General features: G+C 37.6%; 1 protein-coding gene and 1 pseudogene across 5 annotated transcripts in view; both read right to left on the bottom strand.

Moving 5' to 3' along the window:
• RMND1 (required for meiotic nuclear division 1 homolog) overlaps positions 1-18432 on the bottom strand; it is a 50944-nt gene that overhangs the window by 23191 nt on the left and 9321 nt on the right. For all 5 annotated transcript variants that reach the window (XR_008662507.1, XM_055310045.1, XM_055310044.1 and 2 more), the window contains exons 3-9: positions 12366-12474; positions 10277-10352; positions 6178-6217; positions 4069-4169; positions 1806-1912; positions 878-942; positions 85-161 (exon numbers count right to left, since the gene is read on the bottom strand). Coding sequence is in view for 4 of the 5 variants with exons in the window: in XM_055310045.1 (XP_055166020.1) it covers positions 85-161; positions 878-942; positions 1806-1912; positions 4069-4169; positions 6178-6217; positions 10277-10352; positions 12366-12474 (575 nt within the window). In the remaining variant the exon portion in view is untranslated. The remainder of the gene's footprint in view (positions 1-84; positions 162-877; positions 943-1805; positions 1913-4068; positions 4170-6177; positions 6218-10276; positions 10353-12365; positions 12475-18432) is intronic.
• On the bottom strand, positions 4229-4353 carry LOC129501133 (U4 spliceosomal RNA; annotated as a pseudogene).

The raw sequence follows: 18432 nt of genomic DNA on the forward strand, positions 1-18432 counted from the left end.
TTGCTTTTTACTATACAAGTACAGGAATGTCTTCTTCAGACTGTTAAACACATACATTAATTTTATTTACAGAGAAAATTCTACCTCAGGGCAAAGAGTTCACCCATTTTCTGCATAACTTCTTCATGAGATAGTTTCACTTTCTTCCCAGCTTTTAAAGCCTATTTGGGAGGGAAAAAAATACACACATACATACATATACGTACAAACATATCTCCAACAAGTAACAGAACCATAAAGCACATTCTAGAGCAGATGTAAATGACATCTCTTGAATGATGTCTTTGAGTCATTTTTCTTTGAAATTTCAACATCTTATTAGGTAGAAATTTTGTATTCCCTTGTTCTATTTCCCTTCCCACTAGCATTTTCTAGGATCTATCCCTAATCTCTTACTGAAAAAAAAAAAAAAAAAAAAAGCAGGACCTCTTTTCTCAAGTATAACTCCATTATTCTTACAATAAAAACAAAATAACAGTAAACACGAGTTTTGGTGTATTCTGAAAAAACTTTATATGTATTTTCAAGCCACTATTTGTCTCATAATTCAGCAAAGTACTTTTCAATCAAGATAACTGGTCATAAACTTTTTCCTTAGAGAGTAAACAGCTCACTTTTTAAAAAATTCAGTTACATTACAAATATTACACCATCAGAAAGAATAATTAGAGTTCTAAGTTTTCAAAAGTAAAAAACAAAAAAAACCTATAAAATTTTTTATTATATATGTAACAAGTGTTCTGTTTTTGCTTAAATTCAGTGTAGTGTTTATTACTACTTTATTGTACTCCTAAGTATATTGTTAAGGTGGGAAATTTGTATTTTTTCCCAAATACAAATCAATTCTTGAAAACAAGCATAAAACTGGCATAATTACCTCTGGAATTGACTGAATAGACTCAACAAATTTATCCAGTGATGCCTCCCAAATAGCCAGTTTCACTGCGGAAAAAAATAACAACAACGGAACATTTTTTTCATCATCATATTCATGTTAATACAGAATACATAAATTAACTGCCCAGTACCTTTGCTGCCATTTCAACAAGACTTTAAAAAGCAATGAGCTAACAATATACAACTGAAAACTTAAGAATAGTTCATTATCATAAAGGGCAGCACTAAAGTGAAAAAGATGGAATATACAGAGTAGATACCCAAGCCCTGCTGGCAGACCAAAGCGGTATTTAGTAGAATTCCTGATTTTCTAACACAGGATCTCGGAAGCCCAGAGTGTGTGTAAGGTACATCCTGAAGGGGAATGGAGCCAGGCCTCCTCTACCTTCCCCCACCCTCCTTCCTTTTTCTGGGGCTGTGTGTAAAGCTCCCAAGTCCCGAAGCCTCTAGAGTGGTGTGGATAAGACCATGTCAGACGCAGCCTTGTGGAGGGGGCACTCAAAAAATTCTTAGAGAATTTCTGCAGTTTTATTCAGGGGCATGCGTTTCTGTCCCATTGCTGTGAGAACTGGTGTGCACTTTTTCACAGAGGCCTGGGGCTTTCTCTGCCTGGATCAGCAACAACCTGAGAGCAACAACCACGCTGGAGAGGACAGGAGAACTAAGAGAATAATGATACTACAGAAAATATTTTTTGGGAGGGTAAGCTTTATCAATACGGTTAATAATGAATGAACAGCTTCTGCAACAGATACTCTATTCTCTATATGTTTTTTTTCTCTTGAGAAGAAATGTTATGGCTTTGCTGAGTAATCTGAAAATATGCCGAAATCTTTACTGAATGCTTAAACTTCCCCAATGAAATGAAAACTATGTAACATTTTTTCTGATAAGTAGCAATAACTTACCTGAAAGGCAAAGAGCATTAGAGAAAGCAAATTTCTCTAGAATGGCGTCATCTAAATCTAGCTCTGAATTTAATCTGATTTCCCCTCTGTGAAGTCTCGACTGTCCCCTGTGAAGAGGGAAAAAAATGATCTTCTAAATCTTAAAAAGCCTTTAAATTTTTTTTTTTAAACTTTTCCTTTTGAAGAAGTAGTCACCTTATACTCTTTCTAGAGGTCATTTTGGCAATTTGTACCAAGTCTTATAAAAGTTCTTAGGGATCCCTGAGTGGCTCAGCGGTTTAGCACCTGCTTTCCACCCAGGGCGTGATCCTGGAGTCCTGGGATCAAGTCCCACGTCGGGATCCCTGTGAGGAGCCTGCTTCTCCTCTGCCTGTGTCTCTGCCTCTCTCTCTCTGTGTGTGTGTGTGTGTTGCTCATGAATAAATAAAATATTTTTAAAAATAAAAAATAAAAAAAATAAACGTTCTTATACCCTTTGATCCAAGTAATTCCACATCTAGGAATTTATCCTAAGGAAATAATTAGAGATGCAAAGAAAGATCTGTGTGGGAAAAATTTTTTGACAGTCAAATGCTTAACAGTAAAAAATTAAGAAAGAAACTAAATGCTCAACAGGGGAATGGTTCACTTATAGCAAATCCACATGGCAAAAATTAATAAGCATGTTTTGATATTTTGTTAGAAAAGGAACATGATCACAGTAAATTGCTAACTGATCACATGGTGAATATAAAGCTATCTATACAATGTGACCTAAAGCCACAATGACACGGTAGAAACAGGGAGGGAGGTGGGGAAGCGGTAAAAAAAAGTGAAGTGCACATGTAAGGGCTTTGGGAGGACTGGGAATTTGGAAATAGAAATGTCAAAAGCAAATAGGAAAAATATAGGGTAAACCGTATGGAAGATTGAAGCAGGAGAGGGGCAAAGCTGTGGACCAGGAGGCCCAATGGAGAGCAGTGAGGTACAATGTGCTGACAACCTCAGGTGGAAGGAAGAAGAAAAGAGGAGAAAGAGCAGAGTTGACAGGATGCTTTAATGAAGGAGCCCAGCCAACATCACAGAACTGCTGGAGTCAGCAAACAGCTGGAATCATTGGCAGGACTCACGTAACAGCCACAGTGGTGGCAGCTGTGATGGGCTTTTTGACAAAACCAAATATGGGATCCGGGATCCAAAGAAATCTCAGGTGGGGACTTTACCCCTCCACAGACTATGAGGTAATAAGTGAGCATGCCTGTGTGTGTGTCTGTAAGTGCCCAGGAACAGTCTAATCTGGATGTAGAGTACAGAAGGGAAGTTCAGGGGAAACAACCACAAGGCCGAGGGCTTAATAAGAAAATGAATAACATTCTATTAGCTCTTCCTCTGTTGTGTCTCTCAGGTTCACAACCTGACTTTCAAGTATATACACTCTGGGCCCAGGCCCTCACGCACTAGTCAGGTGCCCAGGGCAGGACGAAACATCTCCAAACCTTGTCCAAAAGCTGGCTAATGCCATTTGCAGGGTTTTTTGTCAGGACTAAACGAAAGGATGCCTGGTAAGCACCTAGAACAGTGCCTGGTGCAGGGTGAGTGGTTTATCTTTGTTGGCTGTTATTATTTAGCTCTGATCCCATCTTGTCTGTCTACAGCTGGTGTCTCTTCCAGATTTTCCTAAAGCTCTGCTTTCATCACTTCCTTTCTTCCATTCTTAATACAAAGAATTCTTTTTCCATGTTCCACTAGGTCACTCCCCGAAGAAAAAGGCATTGCAGTTTTGATCACACTGCCTTCTCTCCACCCTGACATGTCTCCTCATCTCTCCCTGCCTGCTGAGACAAGAAAGTCAGCTGGTATGCTGCCTACCCATGCACCTTCACTGAGAATGCTGTGAGGCCCCCACTTCCTGCAGGCATCCCCATTTCTTAGATCACACCCTAATCTGTACTCAAAAATCAACAGGGAAAAAACAGACTTACTTATGAGAAACCTTTACTATAGTAACTTGACAGGTTCATTTTGATGAAGGCAGAGCATTTTACTGATTTAGGTTGCTTAGGACACTCAATCATTTTGGGATTAAACTATCTACTTGTTTTAATTTATGGGTAGCCTAATAAGTGCAAACCATCATGTTTACCTACTAATATTTATTATATAGTTTAGGCTTTATATTTGCACCAATAACCTTTTTCTTAAAGTCAGTCTCCAGACACATAAGTTGTTTATCACCTCCAAGTTATACCAAGTGCCCTTTTCGTAAACTCGATAAAATGCTTACTCTGTCTTTATGTAGGTAAGCTCTTCATTTTCCCAGTGCACCAGCGCGATTTCATAGGGCTGGATTTCATGCTTTTCTAAGACCTGCATCACATGCTTCATCTAGGAAAGAAGGAAGACAACCCGAAATTATACCTGACTCTCAGTACAAAACTATGGTACAGTGTTAAATGCTTATAATATTTTTCATCACATCAGATGACGTTTCTTCTGTTTAGTTTTTAATTAACAATACTTGTGCCTCAGAGAAACCTCATTGGCTACGATCCTGCCACTGAGCGAAGGTCTTCTGTTTAGTTTTTAAGGAAAAGGCAAATTCTTTGTGATATTAAATTCATCAAGATAATATATTGTTTTTATACTTAGAAAACACAGATTAACAAAAGGAAAAAAATTAAAATTATCTTATTCCAGAACCTAAGGAAAACCAACTAATTAACATCATGGTTTGTATCCTTTAAATCTTTAAAAAAATATGTAAGTTACATACCTGTAAAAATGTAAACTACATAAAGGTACAGAAAAGTGACAGTCTCTCTGCTTTCCTGAATTCTTAACTCCCAAAGGTAACCCTCACTAAATTTGCTGCATATCCTTCCAGATATTATTTTTTTAAAATGGGTATATATATTTGCTTTTTATAGAACATGAGATCATACTGTGCATGTAAACATTTTCAGTGATATTCTCTTAATACAGAAATGATTTATTTAATCTTCTTCAATGTCCACCCACAGATTATTTCTACTCTCTACTGCTACAAGGGCACAAATGTACTATTTTTATGTGTGTATCTTCATGGTCTTATGGGGCTATTTCCTTAGGAACTGCTAGATCAAAAGACATGCACACTTACAATTTTGATAAATGTTGCTAAACTCTTAGCAACATTTTTTTCCAGTTTTAGAATCCAAATATTTAGGAGAGCATTCTTAAAAAATATTGGGTATTATCAGCTTTTTATATCTCTGCCACTTCAAACAGCCAATTTTTCTTATATTTATTAGTCATTTATATTTGTTTTTTCTTCAGGAAAACCCCACCCTACCATTGTCATGTGTACGTGTGTGTGTGTGTGTGTGTGTGTGTGTGTGTGTGTGTAGGGAAGGTATATTACCTTTTAGTAAAACTGGGATTGTATGAGGCATGTTTTTTCACCAGCTCTGGCATTATAATGGTTATATTTTATAATCTGCTCTTTTAATTTAGGCAATTTCCTAGGAATAGATATTTTTCTACATGATTTTTAAGAACTGTAGTATATCCTATGGAGATATTTAATAAACTGCCTATTACATATTTTGGTTATTTCTAATTTGACCACAGTAAGTAGTACACTGATGGACATATCTGTACATCATTTATCACACATAACTGTGATTATTCCCTTTAGATAATTTTCAAGATGTAAAAACTTTGCTGAGTTAAATATAAAGCTTTTATGTGTATTACCAAACTGTCTCTAAAAAGACTGTAATAGTAGTAACAAACTGTGATTGAGATAACAAAGAAATTATTTCCTGTGCATGAGTAGGTTCTAGAAAACTTTATTTTTAAAAGATTTTATTTATTTATTCATGAGAGAACAGAGAGAGAGAGAGAGAGAGCGAGAAAGGCACAGACACAGGCAGAGGGAGAAGCAGGCTTCATGCAGGGAGGCCGACATGGGACTTGATCCCGGGTCTCCATGATCACACCCTGGGCTGAAGGTGGCGCTAAACCGCTCAGCCACCCGGGCTCCCCGAAAACTTGATTTAAAATAAGATGTAGTGCAGCCAGCTTCCACTGAATTGTATTTCATTTTTTAGATTATTATGTACAAAGTATACGTCTTTCTCTCTGCAGTGTAGCTAGGATTGTTCTGATTCTCACAAATTAGACTTTCTCACAAAGTCCAGGGGATAAAAAAATGGAAGAAACTTGTAAGCCAAAATACAATCACTTTAGAAGATAAAAATGCTAGGATAAATGATGACACATAATGCAGAGCAAATAAGTTGTGAATTATCTGCTAATTTATCTTCTAGTGGTTTGATTATTGAGTGATAATTAACAATTTTTTTTCTCAGAAAACTAAATTTTTATATTTTTATACTTTATATATACTTACAGTCTTGTCTTTCACATTCCAGAACACAGCAGCTCCTTCTCTGATTTAAAAGAATAAAATAATCAACTAAGTTAATGCTGGAATATATTCTTTAGGGCCATACATAAAGCCATGCTTAGGTAACTTCTACAATATATCCAGAAGGCAATTTTTAAAAATGTGATTTATTACTTATTTGACATTATGGTTCCTAGATGGATTTGCTAAAACAAGAGCTATTATTGAACTCTTGATAAAACCTGAGCTCCCCCAAATTCATGACTTCTCACATGGTTTGCAGAATAAATATTATTGTAATACTATATAACTTCATGTATCTAGACTGTTTCATACCTGGTTCAATTCTGATGTACAGAATAAGGAAAATTTTGGGACCCGTCTTAGCTGTCATTAGGCAGATTCTGCTATAGGAAAAGAATAAAGGATCATGCTTTTAATAGTTGTGGAATAAAAAGACTGAGATAAATTAAAGCCAAAGATGGCTAAAAGCACCCATGGAAAAATGCCACCCATCCTTACAGTGCTTGGAGCAGTACAATGAGGCCATCTATTTCTGGCTTTGAAAGAATATAGGGTCTAAAAACTAGAATGAACTTGTTTTGATTCCTAAAGTTTGACATGGTGAACTGTTTTTGGTGGTAAATAAAAAAAAAATGAGAGAGAGAGAGGAAAAGAGAGAGAGAAGTTATGGCTCTGAGTTATTGCACTGGAGGAAGGAAAGGTGGAAATGAAGGAGAAGGTAAAATTCTGTGGTCCCCGACCGTTATTTAAATGTTTCTTAAGCACCGTGCTTAGTATATGTGTGGATCTCTGTGTTGCATCAAATACAAAGATGAGTATGGTCTAGTTCCTATCCTCAAGGAATTGCCAATTTAGAAAAGACTGACAGACCTCTAATTGTAGTGTGGCGTGGTTGGTGCTCTGGGAGTTATGCAGCTTGTACTCTGGGATGTCCATGGGAGGGACACAGTTCTCACAGGACGAGCAGGACGAGCCAAATGAGACAATGGGAAGCGGCAATACAGCAGAGGAAATACTCTGGCTCCGTGAGGAGGTATGAGGAGCACGACAACATCTCAGAATAGATAGCTAGTTGTCTGCAAGGCTGTGGATGCGGGCAAGCAGGAGGCAATCAGACCAGAGAGACAGTGACAAGGAGTTTAGTCCAATTCCACAGAATTTTAAGAAGGAAAGTGGAGTGATCCAAAGCACCTACTGAAAAATGATCCTGTTTATATACAGGCAAGCAGACTGGCAGAGGGGTGAGTGGACAGGCAGGGGGACCAGAAAGCAAGCTGGGCAACCAGCCAGTGTAGGATCTATGATGTAGATGTGATTGGTATCTTAAGCCACAGGTGGAGTATTCTTCGTTCAGACTATCACTTCTAGGCAGATGAGAAATCTGGGGATCATATCCCTCTCCCTTCAGGGAGCTGTGCTATGCAGTGTGGCACTCAGAGACCATGTGGGCTGTGGAGCACTTGAAATGTGCCTGGTACACACCAAGTAATGCTGGAAATGTAAAACATGCACTGAGTTTCAAAGACTTAGTATGAAAAGAACAGTGTAAAAATCTCATTAATTATATTGACTGATCACATGTTGAAATGAGAGCATTGTAGATATGTTGGTTAAATAGAACACATTATTAAAACTATTTTCAGGCAACATATAATACAATTCGTGTTCAAATTCAAATCTTTTTTTCTAACTTTTAAAAATGTGGCTATTAGAAAATGTATCATTACATATGAGGCTTGCCTAGTGTTTCTACTGGATGGTGCTAATATAGAGGCCCTCAGAAATCCAAATTTCAAGGGGATGCTATTCTAAAGCTATTCTACTTGGGCTGAATGTTGAACTCTTGATTATCTCCAAAGTTATGTCAAAAGAAGGTAAGGCACTGATGGGAAGCAAGCTGGAGCTGCCAGTTATCATCAACTACACAAAATGGTATCACAAACATTTTATCAAAGTTTGAGTTCTTCCAGACATTCTATGTGTTTCCCTTCTGCCACAGAATAGTCCCATGACTGTGGTTAATTCCCTGAATCTCTCTCACATTAAAAAAAAAAAGAAAGAAAAGAAAAAAATCTCTCTCACACTGAGTTTCCCCAGCTCCTTAAGAGCTGTGAGGACAAACAAAATTATTTTAAGTGGTTTCTGTTATCATAATCATTCTCAATCAGCTACTCGGGAGTATCTGGTATTAAAACAACCTTTAAATAAAAGGATTAAGTATATGTGACTCAAGGTTCTAGTCTGAAGTCTCTGGAGGGGTAAGGTGGTCTGAAATTATAGCAAAGATGCTACAGAAGGAGAAAAAAAAGGAAGAAAAGACAGAGGGGTGGGAACATGAGTCTGATAAGGAGCACTGCAGATGAAAAATAGGATACTTTACCTACTCTCAGTAAACAAAACTCCAGACTTGTAAAGACAAGCCATGGAAAAATTATTTATTTTAAAAATTGTTTTATAAGAGGATTTACCAGAAAATTCCTAAAATTGACAAAATCTCCCAGATCAAATAAGAATCTAAGGAGAAATTTAAATCACAGTAAGTTTTGAACACATTTACTATTAACGGAGAAAGTGCACCTTAAAGTTTAAAGATCATGTTATCTGGACAGCCACATACAGAAGAATGAAACTGGACCACTGTCTTACACCAGACACAAATATAAACTCAAAATGGATGAAAGACCTAAGTGTGAAATAGGAAATCATCAACCTCTGTGACCTTGGCCATAGAACTTCTTACTAGACATGTCACCAGAGGTGAGGGGAAAAAAAAGCAAAAATAAACTATTAGGACTTCATTAAGATAAAAAGCTTCTGCACAGTGAAGGAAACAATCAACAAAACTAAAAGGCAGCCTACAGAATGGGAGAACATATTTGCAAATGACATATCTGATAAAGAGCTAGTACTCAAAGTCTATAAAAAACTTTTCAAACTCAACACCCAAATAATCCAGTTAAGGCATGGGTAGAAGACACGAACAGACATTTTTTCCAAAGAAGACACACATATGGCTAACAGGCACATGAAAGGATGCTCAACATCACTCATCATCAGAGAAATACAAATCAAAATCATGAGGAGATACCACTTCACACCTGTCGGGATGGATAAAATTAGCAACACAGAAAACAACAGATGTTCGCAAAGATGTGGAGAAAGGGGAATCCTCTTACACTGTTGGTGGGAATGCAAACTGGTGCAGCCATTCTGGAGAACAGAACAAAGTTTCTTAAAAAAGTTAAAAATGGAACTACCTTACGATCCAGCAATTGCACTACTAGGTATTTACCCAAAGGACACAAAAATACAGATTTGAAGGGACACACGCACCCCGATATTTATAGTAGCATTATCAACAATAGCCAAACTATGGAAATAGCCCAGATGTCCACTGACAGATGAATGGATAAAGAAGACGTGGTATGTATACAATGTAGGATATATAGATATATAATGAGTATATATATAATATATATATATAACTTAATATATATGTGTATATATATATATATATATATATAATTCAGCCATCAAAAGAATGAAATCTTGCTATTTGCATCTATGTGAATAGAGCCAGAGTGTACTATGTTAAGTGGAATAGGTGAGCCAAAGAAAGACAAACCAAATGAGCTCATTCATATGTGGAATTTAAGAAACAAAACAGATGAACATATGGGAAAAGGGGAAAGAAAAAGAGAGAGAGATGGAAACAAACCATAAGAGAGTCTTTACCACAGAGAAGAAATGGAGAGTTGATGGGAGGTGGGTGAGGGATGGGCTAGATGGGTGATGGGCATTAAGGAGGGCACCTGTTATGATGAGCACTGGGTGTTATAAGTGAGGAATCACCAAATTCTACCCCTCAAACCAGTATTATACTATATGTTAACTAACTAGAATTTAAATGAAAATTTGAAAAAGGAAAAAAATATTACAATGTAGAAAATGTGCAAAATGCAGAAAGACAAAAATAAACAAACCGTCTGTAGTTCTACCACTCGGAGAGGAAAAAAAAAAAAGACCACATTATCGGACAGCAGGCCATTTCCCAGTAAGGGTTGCTCACTTGTCCTACCTGAAGAAGAATATTGTTCCAGGATCGCCTTCTTTTGCCGAGTGCTCCACACCCATCACCAAAATATTTGCTGCATCTGTGATTTAAAATAAATGAGTGAAAAGCTACAATCAGAAACTGATACAAGGTTTAGGAGTCACCTATGAACTTTTAATAACGTATCTATGATCATTCCTTCATATACCATTGAGTGTTCGGTAAGATTCTATCCAATTTTAGGTTTCTGAAAGTATTTGACATTTGAAAATGAAAAGACTATAAGAAATTACTTTCACGAAACACTGAAACACCTGTGACACTATTATTAGTACTATTTAAAACTACTCACTGACACTCATTTTCATTCAGTAGTCACTAGTCCAGTTAATAATTATTAAAAGTCTTAGTTTTAATACAACTAAGATTCAAGACTTAAATTATCTACAAAATTCTCTTCTTTTAAATACCATTTTATTAAAAATATAGTATTACAAAACAACTCATTTTGATGAATTTTATTTTATTTTTTTATTTATTTTTTGAATTTTAAATTATAGAGAGAAAATACACAGAAATGAAGATATTGACCATTTCAAAACATATCTGAGTTCAATTAATCATGAGAACTACCACAGTAGCCACCCATAACTATTTTAATATTTTAACCTTTCAGATATTATTAAATATACATATTATATACATATATTTATCAATGAGTAGTTGCTTTCTATATAAGCATCGTTAATATTTGTTATAAGTATGTAAATATTCTACAAATTATAAACATACATGAATATATCAATACATATACTAATATTAATATGCAAAAAATTATATGTAATTTCTTAACCAAAAAGTAGGACCAACAAAACTTCAAGTTTCTAATAGAGGTTGGGGTACAGGGTGTTCAGATAAAGACCAAATTCTAAACTACCATTTTTGGGTGAGTTCTAACTTCCTTAGGCACTACATCCTACAGAGGGCAAAGTTCACCCATGTAGCCAAGAGCAATGTAAATAAAATAGAAAAGACCTGCCAGGGCTGAGGGACTGGTGCTAGAAGCTAGCCCAGGGTACCAGGGTCACCCTGCTGACAGCCCTTGGAATCAGCCAAGGATATACCTGGGAAATTTTTTATCCTCAGAGTTCTGGATATAACTGTTTTTCTCAGTTAATTTATGTTTGTTTCTGCCATCAAACAGCACAAAAAGTCTGTTTCGATCCCTGAGGCTGAAAGAGCACAATGACATTTCAAGAGTTTCTCATGGGGTCAATGACTCTTTGAAGAATTTTCTATGTAGCAGGGAGGTTTTCAACCTGCTATTTTTGCTACCTTGTGGTAAATTCATGAATTTCCATCAGAGTGCTCCAAGTTACTTATCTTTTAATAAAAATAGGGTTTTTTTCCCCAAGAATCCTTCCTGATATTATCCTAAAGTCCTCTTTTTATTTTAATTCTCTTTTTAAATATTCTTTGTAGTTCTCTTTTAGTTCATTTTCTTAGTTTTAAAGTATCAGATTGTACTGGTAAATTTTTCTTTAAAGGCTCTCCCCCATATTTCTGTCAATTGCATGGTTCTTCTATAATACTGAAACAACTTTTTAATGCAATAGAAATGAAGTGTCACAGACTTTGATCATCCCAAGTCACAGTGATCCTACAAATAAAGCTTAATAAATCATACTGATTTTAATCTGTGAACTAAGTTCTCTGTAAATACATTTTAATTTTTTATCTTTGCCATTTGTATAAAGAGACTCAACATTTTTGTGATAATCTTTTATTTTTTAAAAAGATTTAGTTTAGAGAGAGACACAAAGAGAGACAGCATGAGAGTGCAGGGGGAGGGGCGGAGGGAGAGGGAGACAGTCCCAAGCAGACTCCCTGATGAACACAGAGCCCGATGACCTGGGCTTGATCTCATGACCCTGATAATCACCTAGGTCAAAAATCAAGAGTTGGATGCTTAACTAAGGGCACCACCCAGGCGCCCTTGATATAATCTTTTAAAAAGAAAATGAAATGTAAACAAATGCATATTTAAGGTATATCAGAGGAAAATTATTTTCTCATTCATTTTAACATACTTGGCCCCAGGTTCAAGATGTACCTCTAGGCAAGCTTGTTACTTCAACATATCCACGGGAGGTCAGATCTTGAGAGAGAGTCCCAAGATGATATTCATCTGCAGTTGCAAATGCTGTGCAGTGCATCAGGTCCTGTGTTGGCGAGATTAGCATGACATGGGTTACCAAGAGGTTAAAATGTCTGTGATGGCTATCATCTTCCAGGACTCCATTTTGCAAAGCAAGCACTTGAGAGTTTTCAATAGACATCTCAAAAGTTCATACAAGAGGTTCCATAAGGGTGAAGAGAAAGAAGGTATAGGGAGACAGATTTCAGCCCAATCTGTGAAAGGACTTTCTCTTGCCAGCCACCAAAAAGATATAATGGGCTAACCAGAAAAGAGAGCTGCTCCCCCCATTGGTAGTGTTGCAAGCACAGATTGAACAAAAGATATGGAGAGGATTAAGGCATCATATGGCCCAGGGTGGAATGATATTTACAGTCTCTCCAAACCTTTTGCTTCCAGGACTTTTTCACAGCAACATAATTATTAGAGATCATCTAATTTGTCACTAGCCTTCTACAGCAGAGATTATTTCAAATCTATAAAGGAAGCACAGAACTTTTACTCTGGTTAATATTAAATAAAAAGTTGTTTATCTGAGAATGTGTCCCAGTTTCATTAGTGCATGTTATCTTGCCTGTGTACACACATGTACATCTGTGCTATGTATGTCTATATAGTACAGAACATGGCACAACACAGTGCTTCTGTCACATTGTAAGTCACAGCCCATCAGTGAGTTCCTGCTACCGATTTAGGTGGCTCAAACCAGCTTTTAAAAAAATTAAATACAATAAAATAGAAAATGTTACAGTCCATTATTCAGAGTAAAGCTAAATGTTATTTTATGAAGTTTTTTTGGTCACTTATGTGCGTCTAAGTATGTATAACGGAAAATATGTTTCTCACTAGGGGATGAAGTCAATTAAGATTAAAAGCTATTGGCAAAGGCTTCATGAGTTCAGCACAGAATCTGAATAGTATTTTTTAAAAAATCAGAATGACAAAATGCCTATTACAGAGTTGTGAAGTTGAAACAAGCTGATGTCAGCTGCTCAAAATCATGGCTAGCATAAATGATCAATTATTTGTTAGATTATAATTTTTTTTTTTTATTTATTTACGATAGTCATACAGAGAGAGAGAGAGAGGCAGAGACACAGGCAGAGACACAGGCAGAGGGAGAAGCAGGCTCCATGCACCGGGAGCCTGACGTGGGATTCGATCCCGGGTCTCCAGGATCGCGCCCTGGGCCAAAGGCAGGCGCCAAACCGCTGCGCCACCCAGGGATCCCTATTTGTTAGATTATAGTGATTTCTGTTGCATGTACAGGTATGTTTAAACCATCAAAATTTATGGGAGGTGAAAAAGTTTATCTAGTAATTTACATCTGAATTTTCATATGGTCATCATTTTATATTTCTGATCAGGACATGAATGATTCTATACTCATTTGATATATATGCTGCTTTTGCCCATCACTGGTTAAAAGAGGTTTATGAGTCACTGATTCAAAATTTCCTCCTAAGAGTTCTTCATCTCAGCATTGAACTCTTTCCCTTTGTGTTACGTGCCTAGTACAAAATTTCAAAAAGTAGTATATTTATTCCTTCCTGTATCCCACATTTGTTACCTAACTCCTGGTCCTATCTCAAAGAAATGGCCTAACCCTGCTTTGCCTTTTCCTTAGTCTGTTACGCTGTTTTAATGTGTGGTTTAAAAAGTAGCAGAGTAATAAACAGAGGACCTGAAAATACACACAAACCAAAAAGCCTAAAATCAATCAAATATCCATTCATCAGCAAAATGATTTTAACTTAATTGTGAGGGGATAAAGAAAAGAAAGTCAGATGCAGAAATTGTCGTTGAAATGTGAGGATAAATGGATGTAGCACCCCTTCTATTATCAGGTAGGCTGATAAGCTGATTCCCAGAGTCACCATGAAGGGTAAGAACATACTGATACACAAATCAAATGGATCCGTAGAGCCAGAGTATACATGGTATAGATTACAAAGGCATCAATTACATGCTCCAGGTTTAGAACTGCTAGCAGTTATCTGTTCAAGGCTCCATGGTGTTAGAAAGAGCTGATAGGACATGTGATTAAGCCAGATCAAAGAGAGGAATCCTGGTAACAGGCATCAGGGAAGGCCACAGTGGGTGGGCTCGGCTCTGCAGGAGACCCAATTTATCGAAGCTTGCCAAGAAAAATCAGTCAATTAGGTTGGATGTCAGAATTACTTCTGTGACTACTACACCTGACACGCTTTAGTCTGGGCTGGAAGGAGAAGGGCAGGGGGCACAAAAAGGCAAGAGATGAGGAGAGGGGTGCCCAGGTGGCTCAGTCGGTTGAGTGTCCAACTCTTGATCTCAGCTTAGGTCTTCTTTTTCCTTTAAAGATTTTATTTATTTATTCATGAGACACACACACACAGAGAGAGAGAGAGAGAGAGAGAGAGAGAGAGAGAGAGAGAGAGAGAGAGGCAGAGACACAGGCAGAGAGAGAAGCAGGCTCCTTGCAGGGAGCCCAACATGGGACTCGATCCAGGACCCTGGGATCATGCCCTGAGCTGAAGGCAGACAGTCAACGGCTGAGCCACCCAGGCATATCTTTTTTTTTTTTTTTTAAAGATTTTATTTATTTATTCATGAGAGACACACAGAGAGGCAGAGATACAGACAGAGGGAGAAGCAGACTCCTCACAGAGAATCTGATGTGGACTCGATCCCTGGACCCAGGATCATGCCTTGAGCTGAAGGCAGATGCTCAACTGCAGAGCTACCCCAGGCGTCCCTCAGCTCAGGTCTTGATCTCAGAGTTGTGAGTTCAAGCCCTGCACTGGGTTCCACACTATGTGTGAAGGCTACTTAAATTTTTTTTTAAAAAATTAAAAAAGAGAGATGAGATAAGGGGCCCCAGTCCCAGAACTATTCTAGTAGAGGATCTTTCTAGAACTGTACTGAAAATGGCAGAGGCTGATTGTCTCTAGAATCAGAATCGTAGACTGGCAGCTCAGAGAACTAACCAACTCAAGAGCTGACCCATCCATTGTTTTTTTTTTTTTTTTTTTTTTTAATTTTTATTTATTTATGATAGTCATACAGAGAGAGAGAGGCAGAGACATAGGCAGAGGGAGAAGCAGGCTCCATGCACCGGGAGCCCGACGTGGGATTCGATCCCGGGTCTCCAGGATCGCGCCCTGGGCCAAAGGCAGGCGCCAAACCGCTGCGCCACCCAGGGATCCCCCATCCATTGTTTTGAAGATTTGAATTGTTCATCAACAACGAATTAAAATTTCACACAAAACCCAGATTTCCACCAACTTCTGATCAAGTGGAATATCTGGCAATGATCAACTAAGATTGGGGTGTGTGTGTGTCTAGTTCTCCAGTCAACCCAGTCCCTCCCCTTCCCTACTGTCCCCTGCCTGCCTTAACATCATTTGTCACCAACCAGACCCATCCATGCTAAAAAGGTATATTACTGCGCATGCTCAAGGATGGGACAAAGCAGTCGCTGCTTCCATGAGAAAGTATATTGATTCCAAAGAGATTAAAAATAAATCTTGAAACACAATCTGTTTTTACTTAGCCATTCCAAGGATTTTTGCAGACTTTCTGAAGATTGTCACCTTTCCCTCTCTGTCTCCTGTTTGGTTTGGCTCAAAGTTCCAGCCAGTGTCACACAGCTTACATGGTTTGCCACACTACTTCCCTCCTGCCCACTGTGGCCTTCCTTGATACCCATTACCGCTTACCTCCTGAAGCACCTTGGATCTCAGTCTCTCTTTAAGTTGTGGCTGCTTCTATTAATAAATGATTCACTAAGTTTTTCAGTTTGCTAGCTCTTTTCTAAGTTTTATATCCTTTAAATTTCAGGACTGTACTCAATCTATATGGTAAAGGGAAAGATGGGCCCATGGAATGTGTTCTAGTCACATTGTTTCCCTATTATATTCTCACACTGTGAGAAGCTTTTGTTTCCATACATGTCTTTTTCTGGATTTTTATAATGAATCACATATCTATATATAGACAGAGAGCGTGCAAATTTCAGGGTTTAGGATAAGGATTAACAACTCATTCTTAAATGTGCCAAATTAACCTAAAATAGTTACTGCATTTAACATCTACGTTTAGGCCTTTCTATTTTAAAATGTTAAACAAAAACAAAAACAAAAACAAACCCCTCAAACTCAAAGCCAAGAAAGCCCCTGTGTTTCAATATGTGTTTCATTTTTCTGGCCACAGAAAACATGTTCCAGCAGATGGGGCTAGAAATCTATATATGATTCTTGTTTTAGCACATTACACACTCTGATGGAATGCTTTTCTTGAAAAAGAAAGTTTATTTTTATTCATATTCTAGTACTAAAGAAATTTAATGCATTACTGCAACGTTACTTCTGTACTGTCAAAGAATGCATGTTTTTCCTGTTATGTATACATTAGAGATAAAGTTTTAAAACACAAATACATTTTATGTTAGCAGTACAATGCTTCGGCTTTCAAGTTTTTTGACTACACTCCATGGTGAGAAAGCCTTTTGTATACATAGTACACATATGCATATGTGCATACATACCAGTAATTGGTACAGAAAATTCACAAAATAGTATTTAGCTCTACCACAGTAATACATTCTGATGCTTTTTATTCTAGTCACAAAAAAAGAAAAAAAAAACAACCAACCCAAAACAAACAACTATTAACAACCCACTAGTTAACTTTACAGTATACAGTGGTGATCCTCTGAAAATCATTAGCAGGCACCCAGCACCTTCCCTTTCGTGCCCACCTCCATGCTGCTCAGAGCAGTGGCTGTCATCCTCCAGCATGTTCCTCCTGAGAGACAGGACATACCAATAGGGAGCACTGCTGCTGCCAGAATAAACTATGAGCCAATGGCACATGGGCTGAATATCTTAGTAGGTTATGATCTCTGCAAAATGACACCAGGTAAAGACTTGATTCCAGTGGAGAGGGTGCTTAACCTCATTCAGTCAATTTGAGAGCATGCTATGTGGCAGACGAAGAGGGCAAGTTCAGAAGCATGAATGGGGCAAGTTCAGAAGCATGAATGGGGCAGTTCAGAAGCATGAATGGGACAAGAGAAAGCACATTCGCTCTCTGGTACAAAGCAGAGTCCTTCTTGTCTCAGTCTAGAAGGGGAGATAGGGCTATACCACCAAAAAGAATTTGTCAGCCCCATGATGCCCTCCATCTGGGCCAGACAAAAGCCAGTCTTTGGCCTTGGGGATAGAATATCCAGTCACATCTCAAGACTATGCTCACCTACGAAAAGTAAGATCATCACAAATAACGTTCCATGGGGCACCTGGCTGGCTTGGTGGGAAGCATGCTACTCTTGATCTCGGGGTCATAGGTCAAGCCCCACGCTGGTGTAGAGAATACAAAAAATAAATAAACAAACCAAAAAAAAGTTCCAAAATTGTATTACCTGAAATCATTCTAAAAATGCCATCACAAACCTAAGTTTTCTATGATTTCCTTGTGCTTTTACAGTGACAACACAGCTTCTGTTTTTGCAAGACTCCAACTGAGGTCACATCTATCATGTTACATTTCTCTGATATAAGAACTCAAGAAATAGGACTCCTTAAATTCCATGATACAAAATCATGATTTTCTCATAAAATATTGTTATGCTTTTCTTTTTTTCCTGTTAAAGAACAACAAATGTACAACCCAGGAGAATTTCCTTTTTTTCTTTAATCATTGGGCTTCTCAGAACTCAATATTCATACCAGGTACTTGGAGCCAGTTACTTCTCTGTTTGTGTCAATTGTTGGTTCCTTTAAAACTACACTGAATTTTGAAAATCTACCTCAAACCCGTTCCTGGAAACAGGGCGGGGGGGGGGGGAAACCCTTAAAAAAGAAAAAACTAAACAATTCAAAAAAATTGCCTCCAAGTCTGAGGATAGCCCAAAGAAATAATGCCTCTGAGATAGTTTACGACCAATAACTACAAAAAAGTGGTATCTCCACTATATCAGCCTCTTCATTAAGAAACTTGATTA

Source organism: Nyctereutes procyonoides, unplaced genomic scaffold (assembly GCF_905146905.1).
Source record: "Nyctereutes procyonoides isolate TBG_1078 unplaced genomic scaffold, NYPRO_anot_genome, whole genome shotgun sequence".
Classification (NCBI taxonomy): Eukaryota; Metazoa; Chordata; class Mammalia; order Carnivora; family Canidae; genus Nyctereutes; species Nyctereutes procyonoides.